The sequence below is a fragment of the Bufo gargarizans genome, chromosome 1 (genome assembly GCF_014858855.1).
Source record: "Bufo gargarizans isolate SCDJY-AF-19 chromosome 1, ASM1485885v1, whole genome shotgun sequence".
NCBI lineage: Eukaryota > Metazoa > Chordata > Amphibia > Anura > Bufonidae > Bufo > Bufo gargarizans.
The window spans coordinates 231,864,951-231,888,050 of record NC_058080.1 but is presented as its reverse complement, the minus strand read 5'-3'; the positions used below and the strand labels follow the sequence as shown (position 1 = coordinate 231,888,050).

Below are 23,100 nucleotides of genomic sequence, written 5' to 3'. Positions count from 1 at the left end.
TTAAATGGGGCATTTCTTCAATTTCCTTTTATGTTCTGGAACCCCTAGAGCCTCGTTTTTGCAGTTTTCACTGTCGGGCTGCCTCTGCCCTCCAAAAGCCACACTGTTTTCCTCCCATTCTGAGTCCTGCTGTGCGCTCATACAGAAGGCTATAAGCACATATATAGGGCGTTTACTGAATGGAAAGAAAATGGGGAACACATACTGGGGTGCATTTTCTCCTTTAATCCCTTGTGAAAGTGAAAAATTGGGGTCTGCTAGTAATTTTTCATTTTCATAAATGTGTGCTTTGAAATCCTTTAACAAGTGTTTCCGCCTTCTGTGAGACACTTGTTTGCTGAAAAGTACCCTTTCTACCACTTCAAATGTTAATACTAGGGATCGATATAATACTAGTACCGATATTATCGGCTGAGATTCAGGATTTTGTACATTATCGGTATTGGCATCTAACCTTGCCGATATACCGATAATGCGTATAAAGCGAATACTAGTGAGCCATATGGTGTTCCTTCCACTCTGAAGCCTGCTGTGCACCCATACATCAGTTTTTGAGCACATATGGGCTGTTGCCGTATTCGGGGGGAAATGTGGAACAAAATGTGGGATTAATTTTGTACTGTTACCCTTTGGGAAAGTGAAAAATGTGGGTGTAAAGCAACTTTTTTGTGAAAAAAATGAAATTTTTCATTTTCACTACCAAGTATTTCCTAATTCTAGGAAACACCTTTGAGGTCAAAGTGCTCACTACACACCTTGAAATATTTCTTGAGAGGTGTAGTTTCCGGAATGGGGTCACTTTTTGGGGGGTTTCCACTGTAGGGCGACCTTCATATGCGACATAGCTCCCAATTACCATTCCAGCTAAATCCGCTCTCCAAAAGCCAAATGGTGCTCCTTCCACTCTAAAGCCTGCTGTGTGCCCATACATCAGTTTTTGAGCACACATGGGATGTTTTTGTAAACTCCAGATTCAGGGTAATAGATTTGGAGTTTTGTTTGGCTGTGGGGGGCACCTAAAGGGTTAATAACGTTTATAAAATCAGTATTAAATAGCTTGAGGGGTGTAGTTGGCAAAATGGGGTGATCTATGGGGGGTTTCTAATATGTAAGCCCCAGAAAGTGACTTTATAATTGAACTGGTCCTAAAAAAAATTGGGTTTTGGATTAGAAGTTGGGTTAGTTTAGAATTTTTTTTTCTGGTGAAAGGTCCTCTTTAAGCGGTTGTAGAAGAATATAAAAAATGTCAGACTTATCCTTCAATTGCTTAAATTTTTTTTTATGTTTGACGCTTTTTCTGGTGTCATGCACCAGTTGTCTGCACACTTCCTTTCAGTGTGAAGACAGCTGGAGCATGCGCGATGCCCCTGGATGAGGCTGTTGCCAGGACACAGCGTGGGCCCGGTTGTGGGGGGGGAATGGCGACGAGAGGGTTCCAACGGTCGGAGGCCAAGCCCCTTGGGCTCCTTATGAAGGTAATTAGCATACGAATAAAAGCGATTTTTAGCAAAAAATGAAAAGACGTGGGGGTAAGACTAGTATATTTTTATCTAGATCAAAGAGACTGATATGATGATATGAAAAACTCTGTAGCGAAAATCTGGTTGACAGAATCCCTTTAACCCCTTAAGGACACAGGGCGTACAGGTACGCCCTTGTGCCCTGGTACTTAAGGACACAGGGCGTACATGTACGCCCTGTGCATTTTCGATCACTGCCGTGCGGCTGGCAGTGATCGGAACCCGGTGCCTGCTCAAATCATTGAGCAGGCACCTAGGCTAAATGCGCGGGGGGGTCCCGTGACCCCCCCATGTCGGCGATCGCGGCAAACCGCAGGTCAATTCAGACCTGCGGTTTGCTGCGATTTCTGCAGTTTCTGATCCCCGCGGTCCCTGACCGCGGGGATCAGAAACTTTAGGATTAAAAATTGTTTCCAGTATCCCTCCCCCTGCACCCCTGAGTTATTCGAGCACGATGGGAGGTGCAGGGGGAGGGTTGCGGGCGGTGCGGGCGGTGCGGGAGGCGGGTGGTGCGGTAGGCGGGATCGCGATCCCCCGCCCGCCTCCCATTGCGTAATCGTTGGCGTCTAGTGGGTATACCAGGGTGCCAGCACATTGCTGGCACCCTGGTATAAACGGCTGACATCGGTGATGCGATGTCAGCCGTTTAACCCTTTCCATACAGCGGTCCGTACGGACCGCTGTATGGAAAAGGTTAACAGTAAGAGGGAGCTCCCTCCCTCTCCCATCGGGGGGCTGCTGTGCCTTTGCAGTCCCCAGAATGGAGAGGGAGAGAGCTCCCAGGCAGCCCCCCCAAGCCCCGTCCTTACCCTTCCCCGTCTGCGCAGTTCTGGCCACTACTGAGCAGACGGGGAAGGTTCCCATAGCAACAGGACGCCTTCTCAGGCGTCCTGCTGTCCATGGTGCTGAACAGATCTGTGCTGAAAGGCATAGATCTGTTCAGACAAAGTGTAAAATACAGTATAGTACTATATATTGTACTGTACTGTAATATGTAGACATCAGACCCACTGGATCTTCAAGAACCAAGTGGGTCTGGGTCAAAAAAAAAGTGAAAAAAGTGAAAAATAAAGTAAAAATCAAAAAACACATTTATCACTGATTAAAAATGAAAAAAATAAAATTCCCTACACATGTTTGGTATCGCCGCGTCCGTAACGACCTGATCTATAAAACGGTAATGTTACTTTACCCGAACGGTGAACGCCATAAAAATAAAAAAATAAAAACTATGATGAAATTGGAATTTTGCCCACCTTACTTCCCAAAAAAGGTAATAAAAGTGATCAAAAAAGTCGCATCTATGCCAAAATTGTAACAATCAAACCGTTATCTCATCCCGCAAAAATCATACCCTACCCAAGATAATCGCCCAAAAACTGAAAAAGTTATGGCTCTTACACTATGGAAACACTAAAACATGATTTCTTTTGTTTCAAAAATGAAATCATTGTGTAAAACTTACATAAATAAATAAAAAGTATACATATTAGGTATCGCCGCGTCCGTATTCACCGGCTCTATAAAAATATCACATGACCTAACCCCTCAGATGACCACCGTAAAAAAATTAAAAATAAAAACGGTGTAAAAAAAGCCATTTTTTGTCATCTTCCGTCACAAAAAGTGTAATAGCAAGCAATCAAAAAGTCATGTGCACCCCAAAATAGTGCCAATCAAACCGTCATCTCATCCCACAAAAAATGAGACCCTACTTAAGATAATCGCCCAAAAATTTAAAAAACTATGGCTCTTAGACTATGGAGACACTAAAACATTTTTTTGTTTTAAAAATGAAATTATTGTGTAAAAAAGTACATAAATAAAAAAAATTGTATACATATTGGGTATCACCGCGTCCGTGACAACCTGCTCTATAAAATTACCACATGATCTAACCTGTCAGATGAATGGTGTAAATAACAAAAAAAAAAAAAACGGTGCCAAAAAAGCAATTTCTTGTTACCTTGCCGCACAAAAAGTGTAATATAGAGCAACCAAAAATCATATGTACCCTAAACTTGTACCAACAAAACTGCCACCCTATCCCGTAGTTTCTAAAATGGGGTCACTTTTTTGGAGTTTCTACTCTAGGGGTGCATCAGGGGGGCTTCAAATGGGACATGGTGTCAAAAAAACCAGTCCAGCAAAATCTGCCTTCCAAAAACCGTATGGCATTCCTTTCCTTCTGCGCCCTGCCGTGTGCCCGTACAGCAGTTTACGACCACATATGGGGTGTTTCTGTAAACTACAGAATCAGGGCCAGAAATAATGAGTTTTGTTTGGCTGTTAACCCTTGCTTTGTAACTGGAAAAAAAATATTAAAATGGAAAATCTGCCAAAAAAGTGAAATTTTGAAATTGTATCTCTATTTTCTATTAAATCTTGTGCAACACCTAAAGGGTTAACAAAGTTTGTAAAATCAGTTTTGAATACCTTGAGGGGTGTAGTTTCTTAGATGGGGTCACTTTTATGGAGTTTCTACTCTAGGGGTGCATCAGGGGGGCTTCAAATGGGACATGGTGTCAAAAAAACCAGTCCAGCAAAATCTGCCGTCCAAAAACCGTATGGCATTCCTTTCCTTCTGCGCCCTGCCGTGTGCCCGTACAGCAGTTTACAACCACATATGAGGTGTTTCTGTAAACTACAGAATCAGGGCCAGAAATAATGAGTTTTGTTTGGCTGTTAACCCTTGCTTTGTAACTGGAAAAAAAATATTAAAATGGAAAATCTGCCAAAAAAGTGAAATTTTGAAATTGTATCTCTATTTTCTATTAAATCTTGTGCAACACCTAAAGGGTTAACAAAGTTTGTAAAATCCGTTTTGAATACCTTGAGGGGTGTAGTTTCTTAGATGGGGTCACTTTTATGGAGTTTCTACTCTAGGGGTGCATCAGGGGGCTTCAAATGGGACATGGTGTCAAAAAAACTGTCCAGCAAAACATGCCTTGCAAAAACCAAACGGCACACCTTTCACTCTACGCCCCGCTGTGTGGCCGTACAGTAGTTTACGGCCACATATGGCGTGTTTCTGTAAACGGCAGAGTCAGGGCAATAAAGATACAGTCTTGTTTGGCTGTTAACCCTTGCTTTGTTAGTGGAAAAAATGGGTTAAAATGGAAAATTAGGCAAAAAAATGAAATTCTCAAATTTCATCCCCATTTGCCAATAACTCTTGTGCAACACCTAAAGGGTTAACAAAGTTTGTAAAATCAGTTTTGAATACCTTGAGGGGTGTAGTTTCTTAGATGGGGTCACTTTTATGGAGTTTCTACTCTAGGGGTGCATCAGGGGGCTTCAAATGGGACATGGTGTCAAAAAACCAGTCCAGCAAAATCTGGCTTCCAAAAACCATACGGCGCACCTTTCACTCTACGCCCCGCTGTGTGGCCGTACAGTAGTTTACGGCCACATATGGGGTGTTTCTGTAAACGGCAGAGGCAGGGCAATAAAGATACAGTCTTGTTTGACTGTTAACCCTTGCTTTGTTAGTGGAAAAAATGGGTTAAAATGGAAAATTAGGCAATAAAATGAAATTCTCAAATTTCATCCCCATTTGCCAATAACTCTTGTGCAACACCTAAAGGGTTAACAAAGTTTGTAAAATCAGTTTTGAATACCTTGAGGGGTGTAGTTTATAGAATGGGGTCATTTTTGGGTGGTTTCTATTATGTAAGCCTCGCAAAGTGACTTCAGACCTGAACTCGTCCCTAAAAATTGGGTTTTTGTAAATTTCTGAAAAATTTCAAGATTTGCTTCTAAACTTCTAAGCCTTGTAACATCCCCAAAAAATTAAATATCATTCCCAAAATAATTCAAACATGAAGTAGACATATGGGGAATGTTAAGTCATCACAATTTTTGGGGGTATTACTATGTATTACAGAAGTAGAGAAACTGAAACTTTGAAATTTGCAAATTTTTCCCAATTTTTGGTAAATTTGACTTTTTTTTATGCAAAAAAAAATATTTTTTTAACTTTATTTTACCAGTGTCATGAAGTACAATATGTGACGAAAAAACAATCTCAGAATGGCCTGGATAAGTCAAAGCGTTTTAAAGTTATCAGCACTTGAAGTGACACTGGTCAGATTTTCAAAAAATGGCCTGGTCCTAAGGTGTAAAAAGGCTGTGTCCCTAAGGGGTTAAGGACTTGTGACAGTGACTGGTTGCAGCCATATGCAGGCATGTAAACAAGCAGTGACAGCAGGACTGCTCCAGCAAAACACAAAGCAGGACATTTCCCCATGAAAAATACCATGCAAAATTATTTTCATACCTATCATGAAATTTGCATGAACTTATAAAGTGGGCTGAGGTAACTCCACAAAATACCGTACATACATGAGACGATCACATTGGTGAATTCTGCAATGTTAAACCACTACTGAACCTTATGCCACTGCTCCGGGATTTCCGCTAATGAAAATCTGACACAATATTAAAAGGGCCACTGATCATTCTGACCAGATTTTCAGTAACAATTTTATGAATGACGTCAAAGGGGTTTAAGCTCACTATAAAGTCCATTCTTTCTTTAAAAAATAAAATAAAAAATAGCGGTGTTTGGCATTCTATGCTTCATCAATGTAGCGTCCTCAGTTATCTATCACATATCAAAAGATCAGTTTGAGTAGATTTCCCCTTTAAGAAAACCCTGTCACCTCTCTATGTCTGGCTAAATAAAAGCTTTTACTTTCCATGAAATGGCAATTCAGGTGGATCTTTACTTATAAACTCTGTACTGCCCCTTTCCTCTGTTATTCCTACTAGACTGACAAGTGGATACTACCATTCTGCTTGTTATAGGGGTGTGTTCCTACATAGGGCCACGGTCAGAACTAATTGGATAGTGTCAGACTGCTTTGGGACAGGTGCCCAACCGGTAACATCAAGCCATTACATTATTCATACCGTTCTAGTTGGAATAACAGAGGCATGGTACAAGGCAGAGCTATTGTAAAGGAGGATCCCGAATGGTTATATCACGGGGAATGCAAGCATATACTAAAACAGGTTTCAGAAGGGCTTAAGGGTCCTCTTTAAGAAAACCTTTGGTGGATAATAATGCAAAACTAGCTTCACAAACCATCACTGTTGCACTATTTGAAGATGGCGATGGTAACACTTGATCTTGATCCTTCATCTCCACAGGGCCTACTCAACGGCCGCAGATTCTCAATGCTGTCCAGGTTTTGAAAAGATCCATCGGTAATTAGAACGATATTCCCCAAACGCACCATGGGTCTTCTGCAGATCAATCACAACTGCCCCGTGGAGGGCAGCTATATTTGACTGTTACAGCTTTGCCATATGTTGTGAACAGCTGTAGTTTTGAATCAGAAGTCAGTGGGACAAACAAATCATTCAGACAGAACAATTCCCACAGATGAACAGAGAAGTAGGAGTGCTTTCAGCTCCAAGCCCACCACTTCAACGCTTAAAATTATTTTCAGAAATCCAACAAGCATATGAAAATAGAGCAGTTGTTCCCTGCAGAGCTTGCAAAAATGGATTTGAGGCCGGGTACGAACAATGCTGTTAATTAGTCTAACACGATGGTGATGGAAAGGAAACCTTCACAGAGGTCAAAACGAGCAGAGAAAATAGACCCCAGAAAACACACAGCCAGTAAAAATAGCAAATCAATGGAAAGTCAAAAAGAAAGGATGTTCTGCATCTAACGTGACAACACTTTCAGAAGACTCTAAAACATTTACAAGGTAAAATATGCGTGCGGAGCATGACGGCAATAAAATATCAGAGATGGATGGAGATCTAAAATACATATTGCCAAGCTTATCTTTAAAAAACGCTCACACATGAAAGCATCAGGCACCTGGCACCACATAAAACAGACATTCACAATACTTATTACATCAGTGATGGATTCACATTCAGCCCTGACAGTAACACAGACCAGAAAATGATGCAGCATGCCATACCGACAGCAGCTTTGAAGCCGCAAGCTATAATGCTGCATCTAATGGCACTAACACACACTAAATAATTTAAATATATATATATATACACACATACACATATACACACATACATGCCTCACCGTGCTAAACTTTTCACACCATCTCGACATACAGTAAATTCTACTGTATTTTCTTCAAGTCTTAGCTCCTTTCATAGATATGGGATCCACGTTTTGTCACCATCCTACTGCACGCAGCGGTGTTTGTCCAGCCACCTCTCAGCATATTTGCCATGCTACTGCCAAATCTACGCTGCTCCCCATTATAGTTAATGGGGCCGGGCGGACTTCCGTCAGCACATGTGTGTACACTGTAGTATGGATCCGGCAGGCTGTTTCGGCGGGGGAACAGTCTGTCGGATCCGCACTAACGCTAGCCCACAGCGCCGCCAGAAGTCTGCTCTGGCCCCATTCACTATACTGGGGCGGGCCGGAGGTCCGCCGCAGCATGGCAAACATGCCAAAAGGCGGCCGGACAAAAACTACAGCATGCTGTCACAAGACCCTGCTGCCGCAAGTGTGAAGGTAGCCTGCTTAGGCCTTCTTGTGAAGTTCTCCTCGGCTGGCGATACACACTGAACAGAAGATCCCCTGCTCTCCAAAGAGCACTTAGGCTATGTGCACATCTGTGGCGGAGCAAAAAATATAATGAAATACTGCTGTATGCAGCAGTGTTTCTCCAGCAAAATGCCGATAATCACACCAGGAACCCAATGGATCCAATTTAGTGACAGGGAACCAGCAGGCGGCGGCGGTGTCCAGCAGATGCCGGATCCAGAAATGTGCACCTAGACTTATATGCAGATTGGCCAAACGCGACTGTCACTGAAGTCTTTTTCACAAAGAGCCAGACCTCATTCAGACAACTTCAAACTGTTGCAACTTGAGATTGAAGGTCACTTTGTATCAGTCTTGTTCGTGGTTCTTTATCCATACGCAGGTCAGTTTTCTACCATTCCTCTACATTTCTACTACCCCACAATTCTCCAGATGAAAGGCCTTGATAAGTTAACCGTATAAAATTTCTGTGGGCTGTTAATCACATCCTAATTAATTATGTAAACTTATGCAACCAAAGTGACAATCATCGGAGTGTTTTCCGTTATTGTATATAACTTCCAAGTCTACCAGCAAGACATACTCAAAACAGTTGCAGCCGTCATTAACCCCTTCCCCTGTATGCAATTTAGGGCTTAAAGGGAACCTGTCACCATGTTCTGACATATAAAACCAAATGTACCTTATTACTTGTTTACCCTGATAGTTCCCAGTGATCGATCCATAATCTTCTCAGGACTAACCTGTCCTATTTTATCGCCCCATAATGCTTTCCTGCCTTTTATGCTAATTAACAGAAAAGAGTCATAGCTTACATGCTTGACCAGAGAAGAGTCAAGCTCCTCAGTTCCGCCTAAGAAATGTCCCTACAGATAAAATCTCACGTCAGCTTCCTTGCTTCGAGTCAAGGTAAGCACACCCCCTAACCGTCCTAACTTTTGTTAGATTGACAGCCTGCAGTGTGGTCGGGATCGCATAAGTCTCGCGCATGCACGGTGCGCTCCTTGGCAAGTCGCGATCCTGTCTCCGGCTGTCGCTGTTAGCCAGGTTTCAGCGGCGATGCACGAGACTTGTGCCATCCCGGCCGTGCTGCAGGCTATCAATCTAACAAAAGAGGGGACGGTTAGGGGGCGTGCTTACCTAGACTCGAAGCAAGGAAGCCTCATTTGCATACGACCTGCGGAGGAAAAAAACTGTTTTACACCGATCATGCGCCTCAGACATCTTACACAAGAACATCATTAAAGCTGGTAACATCTGGCTTCTAAGGTACTGCTGGCAGTTTATGATCCATTTTCTTGTACTGACAGGTTCCCTTTAATGACCAAGCAATTTTAATATTTTTTTTCCAAGGTCACATTCCAAGAGTTATAGCTTTTTTATTTTTCCATCGATATAGCCATATGAGGGCTTGTTTTTTGTGGGACAAGTTGTTGTTTTTAAGTCCACCATTTTGGGGTATATATAATCATTGAGTAACTTTTATTAACTCTTTCTGGGGAGGGATAAGGAGGGGGGGAAAAACTGAAATCCCACCACTGACTTTTTAAATTTTAAATTTTGTGACACTCACTTTGCGGTATAAAAACATGATCATTTTATTCTCTAGGTCAGTACAATTTCATCAATACCAAATACACAGTTTTACTACTTTTTAACAATAAAACCCCTCATTAAGAAAAAGAGCTGTGAGGGCATGACTTTTGAGAGAAGCTTATAGTGAAGGCTCCCAGGCCTGCCACAGTAGCATACATGTTAAATCCTGCCTGTGGCAGGGCTTTATAGCAAGCCTGTCAAACTCTTATAGACTGCCATAGTATTCTATTGTAGTCTATACAGGGAGTGCAGAATTATTAGGCAAATTAGTATTTTGACCACATCATCCTCTTTATGCATGTTGTCTTACTCCAAGCTGTATAGGCTCGAAAGCTTACTACCAATTTAGCATATTAGGTGATGTGCATCTCTGTAATGAGAAGGGGTGTGGTCTAATGACATCAACACCCTATATCAGGTGTGCATAATTATTAGGCAACTTCCTTTCCTTTGGCAAAATGGGTCAAAAGAAGGACTTGACAGGCTCAGAAAAGTCAAAAATAGTGAGATATCTTGCAGAGGGATGCAGCACTCTTAAAATTGCAAAGCTTCTGAAGCGTGATCATCGAACAATCAAGCGTTTCATTCAAAATAGTCAACAGGGTCGCAAGAAGCGTGTGGAAAAACCAAGGCGCAAAATAACTGCCCATGAACTGAGAAAAGTCAAGCGTGCAGCTGCCAAGATGCCACTTGCCACCAGTTTGGCCATATTTCAGAGCTGCAACATCACTGAAGTGCCCAAAAGCACAAGGTGTGCAATACTCAGAGACATGGCCAAGGTAAGAAAGGCTGAAAGACGACCACCACTGAAGAAGACACACAAGCTGAAATGTCAAGACTGGGCCAAGAAAAATCTCAAGACTGATTTTTCTAAGGTTTTATGGACTGATGAAATGAGAGTGAGTCTTGATGGGCCAGATGGATGGGCGCGTGGCTGGATTGGTAAAGGGCAGAGAGCTCCAGTCCGACTCAGACGCCAGCAAGGTGGAGGTGGAGTACTGGTTTGGGCTGGTATCATCAAATATGAGCTTGTGGGGCCTTTTCGGGTTGAGGATGGAGTCAAGCTCAACTCCCAGTCCTACTGCCAGTTTCTGGAAGACACCTTCTTCAAGCAGTGGTACAGGAAGAAGTCTGTATCCTTCAAGAAAAACATGATTTTCATGCAGGACAATGCTCCATCACACGCGTCCAAGTACTCCACAGCGTGGCTGGCAAGAAAGGGTATAAAAGAAGAAAATCTAATGACATGGCCTCCTTGTTCACCTGATCTGAACCCCATTGAGAACCTGTGGTCCATCATCAAATGTGAGATTTACAAGGAGGGAAAACAGTACACCTCTCTGAACAGTGTCTGGGAGGCTGTGGTTGCTGCTGCACGCAATGTTGATGGTGAACAGATCAAAACACTGACAGAATCCATGGATGGCAGGCTTTTGAGTGTCCTTGCAAAAAAAGGTGGCTATATTGGTCACTGATTTGTTTTTGTTTTGTTTTTGAATGTCAGAAATGTATATTTGTGAATGTTGAGATGTTATATTGGTTTCACTGGTAAAAATAAATAATTGAAATGGGTATATATTTGTTTTTTGTTAAGTTGCCTAATAATTATGCACAGTAATAGTCACCTGCACACACAGATATCCCCCTAAAATAGCTAAAACTAAAAACTACTTCCAAAAATATTCAGCTTTGATATTAATGAGTTTTTTGGGTTCATTGAGAACATGGTTGTTGTTCAATAATAAAATTAATCCTCAAAAATACAACTTGCCTAATAATTCTGCACTCCCTGTAATACAAGCGGACAGAAAATCCCATATTCAAGTCCCCTACGGGGCATGCAAGTAAAATGAACAATTCAGCAACGTTAGAAGAAAATACCTTTATGGACACAAAGGCCTTCAGGAGGGGTCCATAGAAAATAACTTGGGAGTCAGGGGAGAGCTCTAGTTCCACATGCAGCTTATCGGGAGGCAGTTCAGAAGGATCAACTGCAGGTCTGCTTAAAGAGGTGGGAGACGTGACTCTCTCTGATGTTCTCTGACAAGGCCTCAGCATTGAAAGCATGGATTCTTCCATTTCTGATACTGGGAACAGAAAAACTGAAGGTTAGAAAATATAAATAAATTGTTGAATGTTTAGTGCCACTAAGAATAAACAGATAAAATGAACTTACATGACTGTTTTAGTTGTTCATCAGCCTTTTGTGGATATATTGGATGCCAGGTATAGTCGATGTTTAAAAGAACAGAGGGAACAGTCCAGCACTCCACCCAACCAGACCTATTGAACAGAAAAAAAAAAATAATTGACAATCACAAAGCATATCATATTTATATCACTATATTAAAAGTGATAATGAAGTAGTCTAGTTCTGCATATAAAAGATCACAAAAAAAAAAATTTGCACAAAACGTATACCATAAATGGTGGCATTAAAACGACTTACCCAGCTTTTGTTACATTTCTCCATTTTGGTTTGCAAGTTTTTTGCCCGCTTTGATTCTCTGCTGAACTGCAAGTTTTATGTATATGACAGTCCTTTACCAATGTAAGCAGTGAATATTTACTGGGGTGGCAGTCAGGTAAATACAAATGCAGGTCTACATCTCCTCCCTAGAAACAAAAAAGTATAAATATACTCTATTCCATACTTGCTTTTTTCCAATGCATACTGGCGCTAGGTCAAAAGGACTCTCTCTTGTCCTCTGTTGGGTTTAGGCTAGGCATGGAACAGCCTGCCGGATCCCTAGCGCTAGTGTGAAACTAGCCTAAGAACCTCTGTGTGCACACTCAGCGTGTGTGTCAGAGCTTTTCACGATGTACACACTAAGGAGCACATTTATTAAGATCGGCATTTTAGACGCTCTAAACTAGCGGTGGATCTGCCAAAGTTACAAAGAGGCACAGGCCTCTCCGTAACTTCAGCGCATCCAGCGCCAGTTCTAAATGTAAGACAGTTTCCGAGCGGTCTTACATTTAGACCTTTTTGTACTCCTAAAACAGGCATAGAAAATAGTAAAGGAGACGAGCCTGCTGGCCCGTCCCCTTTCCCGCCTACACCCACAGTTTTAGACCTGGCGTAAGCAGGGCGAAGTCGCAGATAGCAGATCATCTCCTGAAATACGCCTAATTTACGTGTATTTCAGCATAGTAAATGACTCCCTAAGTGTCCATTCATACGGCCGCAAGTGTTTTGTGGTCCGTAAATTGCGGATCTGCAAAACACAGGTACCGGCCATGTGCTGTCCGCATTTTGCAGAATGTACACAACCAGCCCTATGATAGAAATACCTATTCTTGTCCATGACTGCGGACAAGAATAGGAGATACTCTATCTTTTTTGCGGGGCCACGGTACAGAACTACGGATGCTCTTTTGCGGCCCTATTGAAATGAATGGTTCCACACAATTGCGGAACGGATACGGACCCAGAAATACAGTCGTGTGAATGGACCATTAATGTGATCTGAACAGGATCTCATATTGAAGAATAAAACCAGAATCCCATACATTACGGTAATTTACGAACAGCTTGTAATATGGATAATTCTGTAGGCAGGAAAGTTTTTACAGTTTGTAATAAATATGTTTCATACTAATGATAAAAAGAAAAATCATATACAAATATATATATATATATATATATATACTGCTCCATTTTCCACATATTCTGCTCACTCGTACAAACCAAAATACATTTTTTGTTGTACAAATTGTGTGCTAGGTAAACTTTGATGCAATGATACTTACTCTTAAGGAAAATCTAGTACTGCACGTACTTGGAACAAAATCAGTAAATGGCAGCGCAAAATCAATGTTTAATGTTTCTCCACAGGCAGCCAGATACACTAGAATAACAAGAACAGTCTATAAAATTTAAGAAAAAATCTATACAAAGATATGCAGTGCGCAAAAAAAATGGGTGTAAGAAAGGAAATACCTTGTATCTGAACCATAATAGCAATCATTGGCGGTTATTGATTTACCATTTAATAAGAAGAACACGTCTACAACCACCTTAAATCTCAGTCATGACAATACAAAGAAAACTCTACAATACGAAAAAAGGTGGTAAGTGATACATTTAGCTTGTGGGTTCACAGAAAAGAACTTACAAATTATTTCTGAAGACAACACGGGTTAGAACTGAGCTTGAAAGGATTTGAAAAGGATTTTTTTTGTCAATTTTCTGAAATAAAAGCATCACCGGAGACAATGCTGTAGTGTCAATGTTAATGGGGTTCCCCAGCTGCTGCGGGGTGCTGCCTGCGCAACAAGACGGGAGACCAGAGAAGTTTTTTTTATTGATTCTTTTATACTTTTAAGCCTCTCTGAGCCCCCTGCCCCCAATATTATATGTTGGAAAACAGCTATATATAAACACACATTTACAGTTGAGCTACTTGTGCATATTCATGGTGAAGCTGAGCGAGTTACCAGTCAGTGGAAAGGGCATTTGAGCATCTTATGTGTACGGCCTTCACTAGACCCATAGACTATTACTTCATAAACATAAAGCTGTATATTTTTAGCTTTAAAAAAATGGGAGGGCGAACAAGGTATTATTAAAGAGGTTGGAAACAGAATTACATTTTTAATCTTATACAGAAAGCTGAATTAGATGATGACCTTGGGTTTCAAGCTTTGTAAACTCTTTTTACAAATAATATCAAAATGGGAAGCACAAGCATATGTCACTCGCAGTGAAGCGTCCGTTCTGTGTGGTCAGCACTTTACATAGTGGCATTTGTGCTTACAGCCACTATAAGGCTACTTTCACACTAGCGTTTTACTGGATCCGTCATGGATCAGCAAAAACGCTTCCATTACTGGTAATACAACATCCGTTCTGAACAGATACGGTTGTATTATCTCTAAAATAGCCATGACGGATGAGGGGCGGATCCGTTTTCTATTGTGTCCGAGAAAACGGATTAGTCTCCATTGACTTACATTGTGAGTCATGATGGATCTGTCTTGCTCCACATCCCAGGACGCACTCAAAAACGCTGCTTGCTGCGCTTTTGTGTGCGTCACGGGAACGCAATGGAATGGAATGCATTCCAATGCACGCCGCTCCCTTCAGTTCAGTTTTTTCCCCATTGACAATGAATGGGGACAAAACTGAAGCGCTTTCCCGCTATTGAGATCCTATGATGTGAAAGTAGCCTAAAAAGGCTCTGCACTTTGGACAATCCTTGTTTCAGACAAGGATCCCTTGACAATAAACGTATTACAAAGTGTCCAGCCCCACAGGAACCCCCAGTATTCAGCAGCAAGCTGTATCATAATTTTGCATCAAGCGTTCAGATTCACTACAGCAGCACCACAATAGAAATGAAGCATTACAAAGAGCCCATTCCGATCAGTGGGTTGTCTGTGTAATGCAAGACAGGACTTTGAAAGCTAGAGATCCTCTTTATATCTTCTTTTGACCCTGATCAAGAGATGAGGACCTTGAATAGAGGACCCTCACTATTAAAGAGGTTGTCCAACATTTTGATAAATATGGCCATTTTCTCAGGATAGGTCATCAATAAATAACTGGAAGGGGTCCGACTGCTGGCACCCCTGCTGATCAGCTGTTTGAAGAGTCTGCGGTGCTCACCACGGTATCATCTTTGGCCAGTGACATCACATACATCTGTCACATGGTCTACGCACAGCTCAGTCCTATACAAAGAAATGGGCCTGGGAGGCAACACCAAGCACATCTACTGTCCAAAGTGTGGCGGTGTGCTTTATAAGTTGGTGTTAAAGATGTGTGAATTTTATTCTATATTTTTTGTATATCTAGGACTGTAATGAGTTAACTTTTTCTTTTCCAAAGTGCCTTCCTCCCACACCTCTCTCTTTGTCTCAAGCTGGAGAAGGGAGAGGGGGGCAAAGAGCTGTGCTGTGAGAAGTGTCTGATTTCTCATCTTTCTACAGGTGTCCCATAGAGTGTGGTGGAATGCGTAAGCCAATCATATGGCTTGATGATATATATATTATTCACTGCCTATAGAGAAGCACCTCTTTGAAGTGTCACATATGACGTATGCAGTATCATTGTTAGACTGTCCGCCATTACAAAATGGCGAACACTTAGATGTTTACATTAGTTCACATTCCAAAGTGGTACTCACTGCGCAGATGTTGAAGTGTTATCTCTGTTTCTCTTATCATTTTTTCCTTTTTGACCAATGAAACAATGTTTAAGCCTCAGAGAGGACTGCCCTCTTCTGAAAATGTATATACGGCTTACCCCATGTAATAAAGTTAGAGATTGCTTTGACCAACTTCTGTGTCAGTGTTCAGTCTCTCAACCACGCGTGGATATTAACCCCCTGAGGGTACATTGATTTGGAACACCAGAGTGTATCTTAAATGCCCTAATTTAGGGTGGTTTCACTTTCATCATTGGTAATGGGACCTCCACTGATCAGGCATTGATGACCTACAATGTTTGCATGAATCAGGGGGCTGATACATATAGTGTTTGTTTGCTTTTAGATACTGATGACCTATTCTGAGGATAGGCTATTAGTATTAAAATGTTGGACAACCCCTTTAACACAGAATTCTCTAAAAGAGCATATGGAAATATGTCTTCTTAACTAGACAGAAAGCGAGTTAATTACAAATTTACCACCCAATGTTTTAAATTAAAAAGCTATTATATACTCCCCTCTATTTTCCCTGCCGGTTTGGTCCCCTTGCCGCTGTTTGTATACAAGACTGCAGCAGTGACATATAGGTATACGGCACATCACCGCTGTAGCTGCATATACAAATAACTGGAAGAGAAGCAGAAGTGCTGAGAACAGCAGGGGTGGGGGGTGCTGAGAAGAATATCATATTTTTTTTTTAAGTATGGGGTTATTTTGTAATTAACTTGGAGAACCCCTTTAAAAAACATTCATCAAGTACAAGCTACGGGATTAAGAGGAAGGGTCTCACCATTTTCCTGCTGCTTTGTTGAGCAATCTATCCAATTGTGCTGATTTGCTGCCCAGATCATCTCAAACTGATGAAACATGATCTTTAAGTTCCATGTATATGGGACAAAGGAAAACAAATCTGGAGGGCTGTCACTGGACCAGTCTTGAATGAGATCTATGATGAAAGCAGGATGGGGGACATATAATTAGGATATATATATTTTTGTCATTATTATTAATATTATTATTATAACCATAATATATGAGAAGGAACCTAAAGTGAAAACATCAATCACAACCAGGGGAGGATTGGCAAGGCAGACTGCCTTTTACCGTGCAGTGGGCCAGCACCCTCTCTATGAGGGCTCATCCAGGTGACCGTATGAACGAGTCCCCATCCATTCCGCAATGTTGCGGACCCATTTATTTCAATGGTGCTGCAAAAGATCCATTGTTCTGTACCGCAAAACACGGCATAGTCGTCTGAATGCACCATAATACACTTTGCAGGCCACTGGCCCTGCTACACTATCATTATCATACAGAGTCAAAAGTCCATATTACACTAGCCGATTTTTCAGCTAATAATCGCCAACGAACATTCGCATGAACGCTTGTTAGTGATCATCATGCAGTGTGATACTGCCACCGACGGGCAATTCAGATTTTTAAGCAAGATTAAAAATCAGCACTTGCCGGTGGTTGATCGTGTCTAATTACGATCTAATTACTAGACCATATGGGGATGAGTAATGGCATAGCGATCGCTCCTCCCCATGCTGCAGAGGAGATTGCTGCATGTAATAGCAGCGGTCTCCTCCACTAGCTAGCAAGCGATTGCCGGGAGGGAATGCTTCCCTCCTGACAATTGCTTGCTCAATCAGCCTGTGTAATACAGGCTTAAAGGGGTTAACCAATTTGAAGATAAACCACCCCACATGTGACGGGACCCTCACCAGTAATATACTTACCCCGTTCCCGGTCCCCGCACCACCGCTGCTGCTGCTTCTCGCTGCACACGGATGAAAACATCCGGTGTTGGGGGGGAGCAGCCAATGGCAGGCGGGGACGGAGATGAGCCTCCCTAGCATCGCGGGTGACTCTAGGGAGGCTCATCCCCATCCCCGCCTGCCATTGGCTGCTCCCCCCCGACACCGGATGTTTTCATTCGTGTGCAGCGAGAAGCAGCAGTGGCGGTGCGGGGACCAGGAGCGGGTAAGTATATTACCGATGAGGGGCCCGGCACATGTGGGGGGCTTTCTTGAAATTGGATAACCCCTTTAACACTGTATTATCAAGATAGCGTGGCAGGGACGGCTACCCTGTGCTGTCATTATCAATCACAGTGTATGATAATGACAATGCACCAGGGCCAGAGGCCGGCAATGTGCGTTACATAGAGACTTAAAGTTCCCAATCCACCCCAGATCATAACATACAAATATAATACAAATAAACTTGGCATTACAGCAGATCTCAATTGTAATGTTGTCAGCACTGGGACAATAGTTTTTTTCCCCAAGTTTCTGATAAGTAGATGCTGCAATGTATTACACCAGGTTTATATCTGTGGCAAAATGCTGTTTCTCTGTTCCAGCACAAAAACAGAAAAAAGTAATTGCTGCATTGGACATAAGTTTGTATACCAATGGCGAACAAGGGATAGGAATAACTATAATGGGGTCTGTTCGTCATTCTGAAAGAAAAAATACAACTTTTTTTGGCCAGAGCCTCCAATGTGAACTCAAAGGAAATATGTGAAAGATTTACAATTTTAAATACTGGATGTAATAGACTTTTTGAACAATAACTAATAAAAGAGGTTATACTAAAAGTAAATATGTAATTAGCATAAAAAAGAAATATTGTAAAACACATCTTATAACATGGAACATCAGTTTCAGAAATTGCCAATACTTGCCATGAAACAATGTTAAGGCTTGTTTCACACTGCCTGTAGAGTCTTCCGGCAGGCTGTTCCAGCATAGCTTTACAGGAATAAGCCGTACAAAAAAACGCTGCAGTGATATTTGTCCGGCCGATTCTCAGCATATTTGCCGAGTTTGAGCTGGATCTCCGCTGGACCCAATTATAGTTAATGGGGCAAGACGGCATTCCGGCAGCTAGTACAGCCTGCTGGATCTGTCCAAAAAAAAAGTGAAACAAGCCTAACACAAATAGTTTAGTCCTGCAAATTACTGAATCTATTCAATTATATATTATTAATTAAAACTAGATACTGAAATAAATGTATACCTAATCTGCCTCTAGGACATGACCTTAATATGTAATGGCACTAGGTGGACACAAGATCACTCTCGTCCAGAGTAGATGGGTTATCAAATTATCAATTTCCCAATATGATTAAGCCATTTACCTGTAAAAAAGTTTTTCTGTGCAAAAATAAAGTAGTATGTCGCCTTGTAGACTTCAAGTTCACATTGCCATGTTTGGGGCATATTCCATACCCTGGAATAGCTGGCATTTATATGAAACTGCAAAAAGAACAGCCAGGATTAGCATTTTTTTAAATGAAATACAGAAATTTAGCACAGTCAAACATAAATATTACATTACAGATATTAAAGGGGTTGCCCTACAAAAAATATTCTGCAGTTTTCAAACCAGCACCTGGATCTGAATGCTTTTGTAATTACATTAAAAATGTAGTATAGCCACTGAGTTATTACATAAAATGTATCTGTATAGCGCCACCTGCTGTTTGTTCTTTCTCATTTCTCTGTCCACCTCACTGACGTGGACCCATATGCTACATTTTTCCCTTTAATTGCCTCCTGAGTTGAGATAGGGAGAAAGCTGCAGCAGAAATGACATGCCCCTGAGCTGCCATCATGATGTTAATCTAGCTGAGCAACTGAAGCAATGAACGGGGAGATCTCTGAATCCATCGGACATACAGAGCTGGTTTTAGTTTTGTTAGAAAGAGACTTATATACTACAGTCAGGTCCATAAATATTGGAACAGCGACACAATTGTAACAATGGATTTGAAATTAAACTAACAAGATGTGCTTTAACTGCAGCTTTAATTTGAGGGTATTTATATCCAAATCAGGTGAACGGTGTAGGAATTACAACAGTTTGCATATGTGCCTCCCACTTGTTAAGGGACCAAAAGTAATGGGACAATTGGCTTCTCATCTGTTCTATGGCCAAGTGTGTGTTATTCCCTCATTATCCCAATTACAATGAGCAGATAAAAGGTCCAGAGTTAATTTCAAGTGTGCTATTTGCATTTGGAATCTGTTGCTGTCAACTCTCAATATGAGATCCAAAGAGCTGTCACTATCAGTGAAGCAAGCCATCATTAGGCTGAAAAAACACAAACAAACCCATCAGACAGAAAGCAAAAACATTAGGCGCGTCCAAAACAACAGTTTGGAACATTCTTAAAAAGAAGGAACGCACCGGTGAGCTCAGCAACACCAAAAGACCCGGAAGACCACAGAAAACAACTGTGGTGGATGACCGAAGAATTCTTTCCCTGGTAAAGAAAACACCCTTCACAACAGTTGGTCAGATCAAGAACACTCTCCAGGAGGTAGGTGTATGTGTGTCAAAGTCAACAATCAAGAAAGGACTTCACCAGAGTGAATACAGAGGGTTCACCACAAGATGTAAACCATTGCTGAGCCTCAAAAACAGGAAGGCCAGATTAGAGTTTGCCAAACGACATCTAAAAAAGCCTTTACAGTTCTGGAACAACATCCTATGGACAGATGAGACCAAGATCAACTTGCACCAGAGTAATGGGAAGAGAAGAGTATGGAGAAGGAAAGGAACTGCTCATGATCCTAAGCATACCACCTCATCAGTGAAGCATGGTGGTGGTAGTGTCATGGCGTCGGCATGTATGGCTGCCAATAGAACTGGTTCTCTTGTATTTATTGATGATGGACAATGACCCAAAGCATACTGCAAAAGCAATCAAAGAGTTTTTCAAGGGAAAGAAGTGGAATGTTATGCAATGGCCAAGTCAATCTCCTGACCGGAATCCGATTGAGCATGCATTTCACTTGCTGAAGACAAAACTGAAGGGAAAATGCCCCAAGAACAAGCAGGAACTGAAGACAGTTGCAGTAGAGGCCTGGCAGAGCATCACCAGGGATGAAACACAGCGTCTGGTGATGTCTATGCGTTCCAGACTTCATTCTGTAATTGACTGCAAAGGATTTGCAACCAAGAATTAAAAGGTGAAAGTTTGATTTATGAATATTTGTCCCATTACTTTTGGTCCCTTAACAAGTGGGAGGCACATATGCAAACTGTTGTAATTCCTACACCGTTCACCTGATTTGGATGTAAATACCCTCAAATTAAAGCTGACAGTCTGCAGTTAAAGCACATCTTGTTCGTTTCATTTCAAATCCATTGTGGCCAAAAATGTTAGAATTGTGTCGATGTCCCAAAATGTATGGACCTGACTGTATATGATGTCTGATCTTCATTTTTACATTAATCATGACAGAACCCCTTTAAAGGGTACATAAAAATTCAATCAAGGCACAGAAGGTGCAGTGGCACTTCTCAGGGTGCTTTGCACCTTCGGCTTTTATCAGCTCTGCTCTGCTTTTGCAGCTTGTGGAACACAGATGCTTTATACTTTCTATGGATCCATACTCAATGTGCCTGAAAAAGCAGGGCAGCGCCGATGCAAGCCGAGAATGAGGACACTCTGAGATGCACCGCTGCACCTCCCATTCTTTGAATAAAGGTTTAGGTACCCTTTAGAGAGAACCTGTCTTTTTTTTTTTTTTGTAAATTGGATGTTATCATCCCCACTGTGAATGCAGCCTGTCCCTACACATGTCTAGTCAGTGCCAACAGTGTCAGAGTGTACGGGCACCCAATAAAGAAGGGGGATTATGATGGTCAATTGCAAATTTATTCATACTTTTTCTGTAGGGAATAACAGAGGAATGGCACAACATAGTGTTCTACAAAAAAAAAAAAAAAAGACACTCCTGATTAATTTAAATACATTTTTTTTTTCTAAAAACTGACAGATCAGGAGAGAAGACAGGTCCTACAACTAGCTATCACATGATGTTTCTATCTAAATGTCAAGCCCACGTGGTTATATATTTTCTCTTTTTTATTAATGCAGATAAAACAAAAGTACACACATTTATTCACTGTGAATGTGCCTGGTCTGAAACAAGCCTCGAGACAACAGTCAGATATAGGTAAGGCATGGTCACCTTGAAGTGTATTCTTAGATTTGGCAACAAGTAGTCAGATAATGAAACTTACTGCAAGCATTTCTGCTTCAAGTAGTGCCCTGTACTGCATACTAGTCGTAGTGTCAACGTGTAACAACTGCCCTTTGATTGTGGGAGAATAACCTGGAAAAAAGATAGTCAAATAATTATATAAAAAGAAACCACACACCACACCCGATCAAGAGCGGCCTTGTTTCGGGCACAAATACATTTGGCACCACACAAAGAAAGAATAATAAAAGCAAGTTGGTTTTGCTTCTTTGCACAAAGCCCAAATCAATATTTTTACTCTTTTAAACCTCCAGCCTAATGAGGTTTATACTACATTCGTGACAATATGGCCATACATGTGACATAAGTGTGACGCACTGGACACACAAAGCGTTGGAACCATTAGACACATGATGTGACATCACCTGTGGCCATATTTTTTGCTGTAGGGGTTGCACAGAAGTATATGGCAAAGACTCTGCTCATGTAAAAGAGAAAACCATACATTTAGTTTAAAGACTGGAAACTGGCTACCGGAAACCCTGCAAAAACAACCTTCTATTCAGACTTCTATTTTCAGTCAGTTTTATAGTACTGTGGAAAATGCTGGAAACAGAAGTGTTAATAGTAACTAACCTTTTATGCAACTTAAAAAAAAAATAATGTTCCAAATGCCCTAAAATCATTTTTCGAATATACTTTATTAATGGATTTTGCCTATTTAATAAAGAAATTGACACCCAAAGTCCTGGGTTTTACCTTAAATTCCCTATTTTCGCACATTGCTAACCTCTCAGTGGTGTACGCAGTACGGATTCCATACTGGCAGGAGCACACGTGGCTGCTCCTGCCTGTGCCACCTGAGCTTGGCTAAAGGCTGGCATACCACATGGGAGGATTAGCTGAGTGGAGAGGGCTCCTGCCCTGAAATGTAGCACACACAGACAGGATTTCAAGTAAGACTACAAAGTTCCTAGTTAGTGACTTTCTAGTAACCAATCTGATGCATTAATTAAGGGGGTTGGTTCATATGAGACTTTGACGGCATATTGCTCTGAAAAGTCAGAGATGTGACCCAGCACCTATATACGGAACAGCCCCTTCCCCCGAAGTGAAGGAGGGCACCCTCTTTTTCATTTTGGGGGGCCCTTTCTGAAGATAGGTGCAGGTCCCCGAGGTGGGACTTGCACCTATCTGTTCAAATTCTTTATTTATTCAGAATTTTGCAAAGTTGAAAAAGCAACAATTTTCTTTACAATGCGATAAAAAGTTAATCAATGTCA

At 41.5% G+C, this 23,100-nt stretch overlaps 1 protein-coding gene across 11 annotated transcripts in view; it reads right to left on the bottom strand.

Moving 5' to 3' along the window:
* KIAA1109 (KIAA1109 ortholog) overlaps positions 1-23,100 on the bottom strand; it is a 294,629-nt gene that overhangs the window by 193,155 nt on the left and 78,374 nt on the right. For all 11 annotated transcript variants that reach the window (XM_044302174.1, XM_044302098.1, XM_044302121.1 and 8 more), the window contains exons 13-19: positions 21,858-21,949; positions 18,961-19,078; positions 16,603-16,758; positions 13,411-13,508; positions 12,107-12,273; positions 11,834-11,940; positions 11,539-11,744 (exon numbers count right to left, since the gene is read on the bottom strand). In XM_044302174.1, the coding sequence (XP_044158109.1) occupies positions 11,539-11,744; positions 11,834-11,940; positions 12,107-12,273; positions 13,411-13,508; positions 16,603-16,758; positions 18,961-19,078; positions 21,858-21,949 (944 nt within the window). The remainder of the gene's footprint in view (positions 1-11,538; positions 11,745-11,833; positions 11,941-12,106; positions 12,274-13,410; positions 13,509-16,602; positions 16,759-18,960; positions 19,079-21,857; positions 21,950-23,100) is intronic.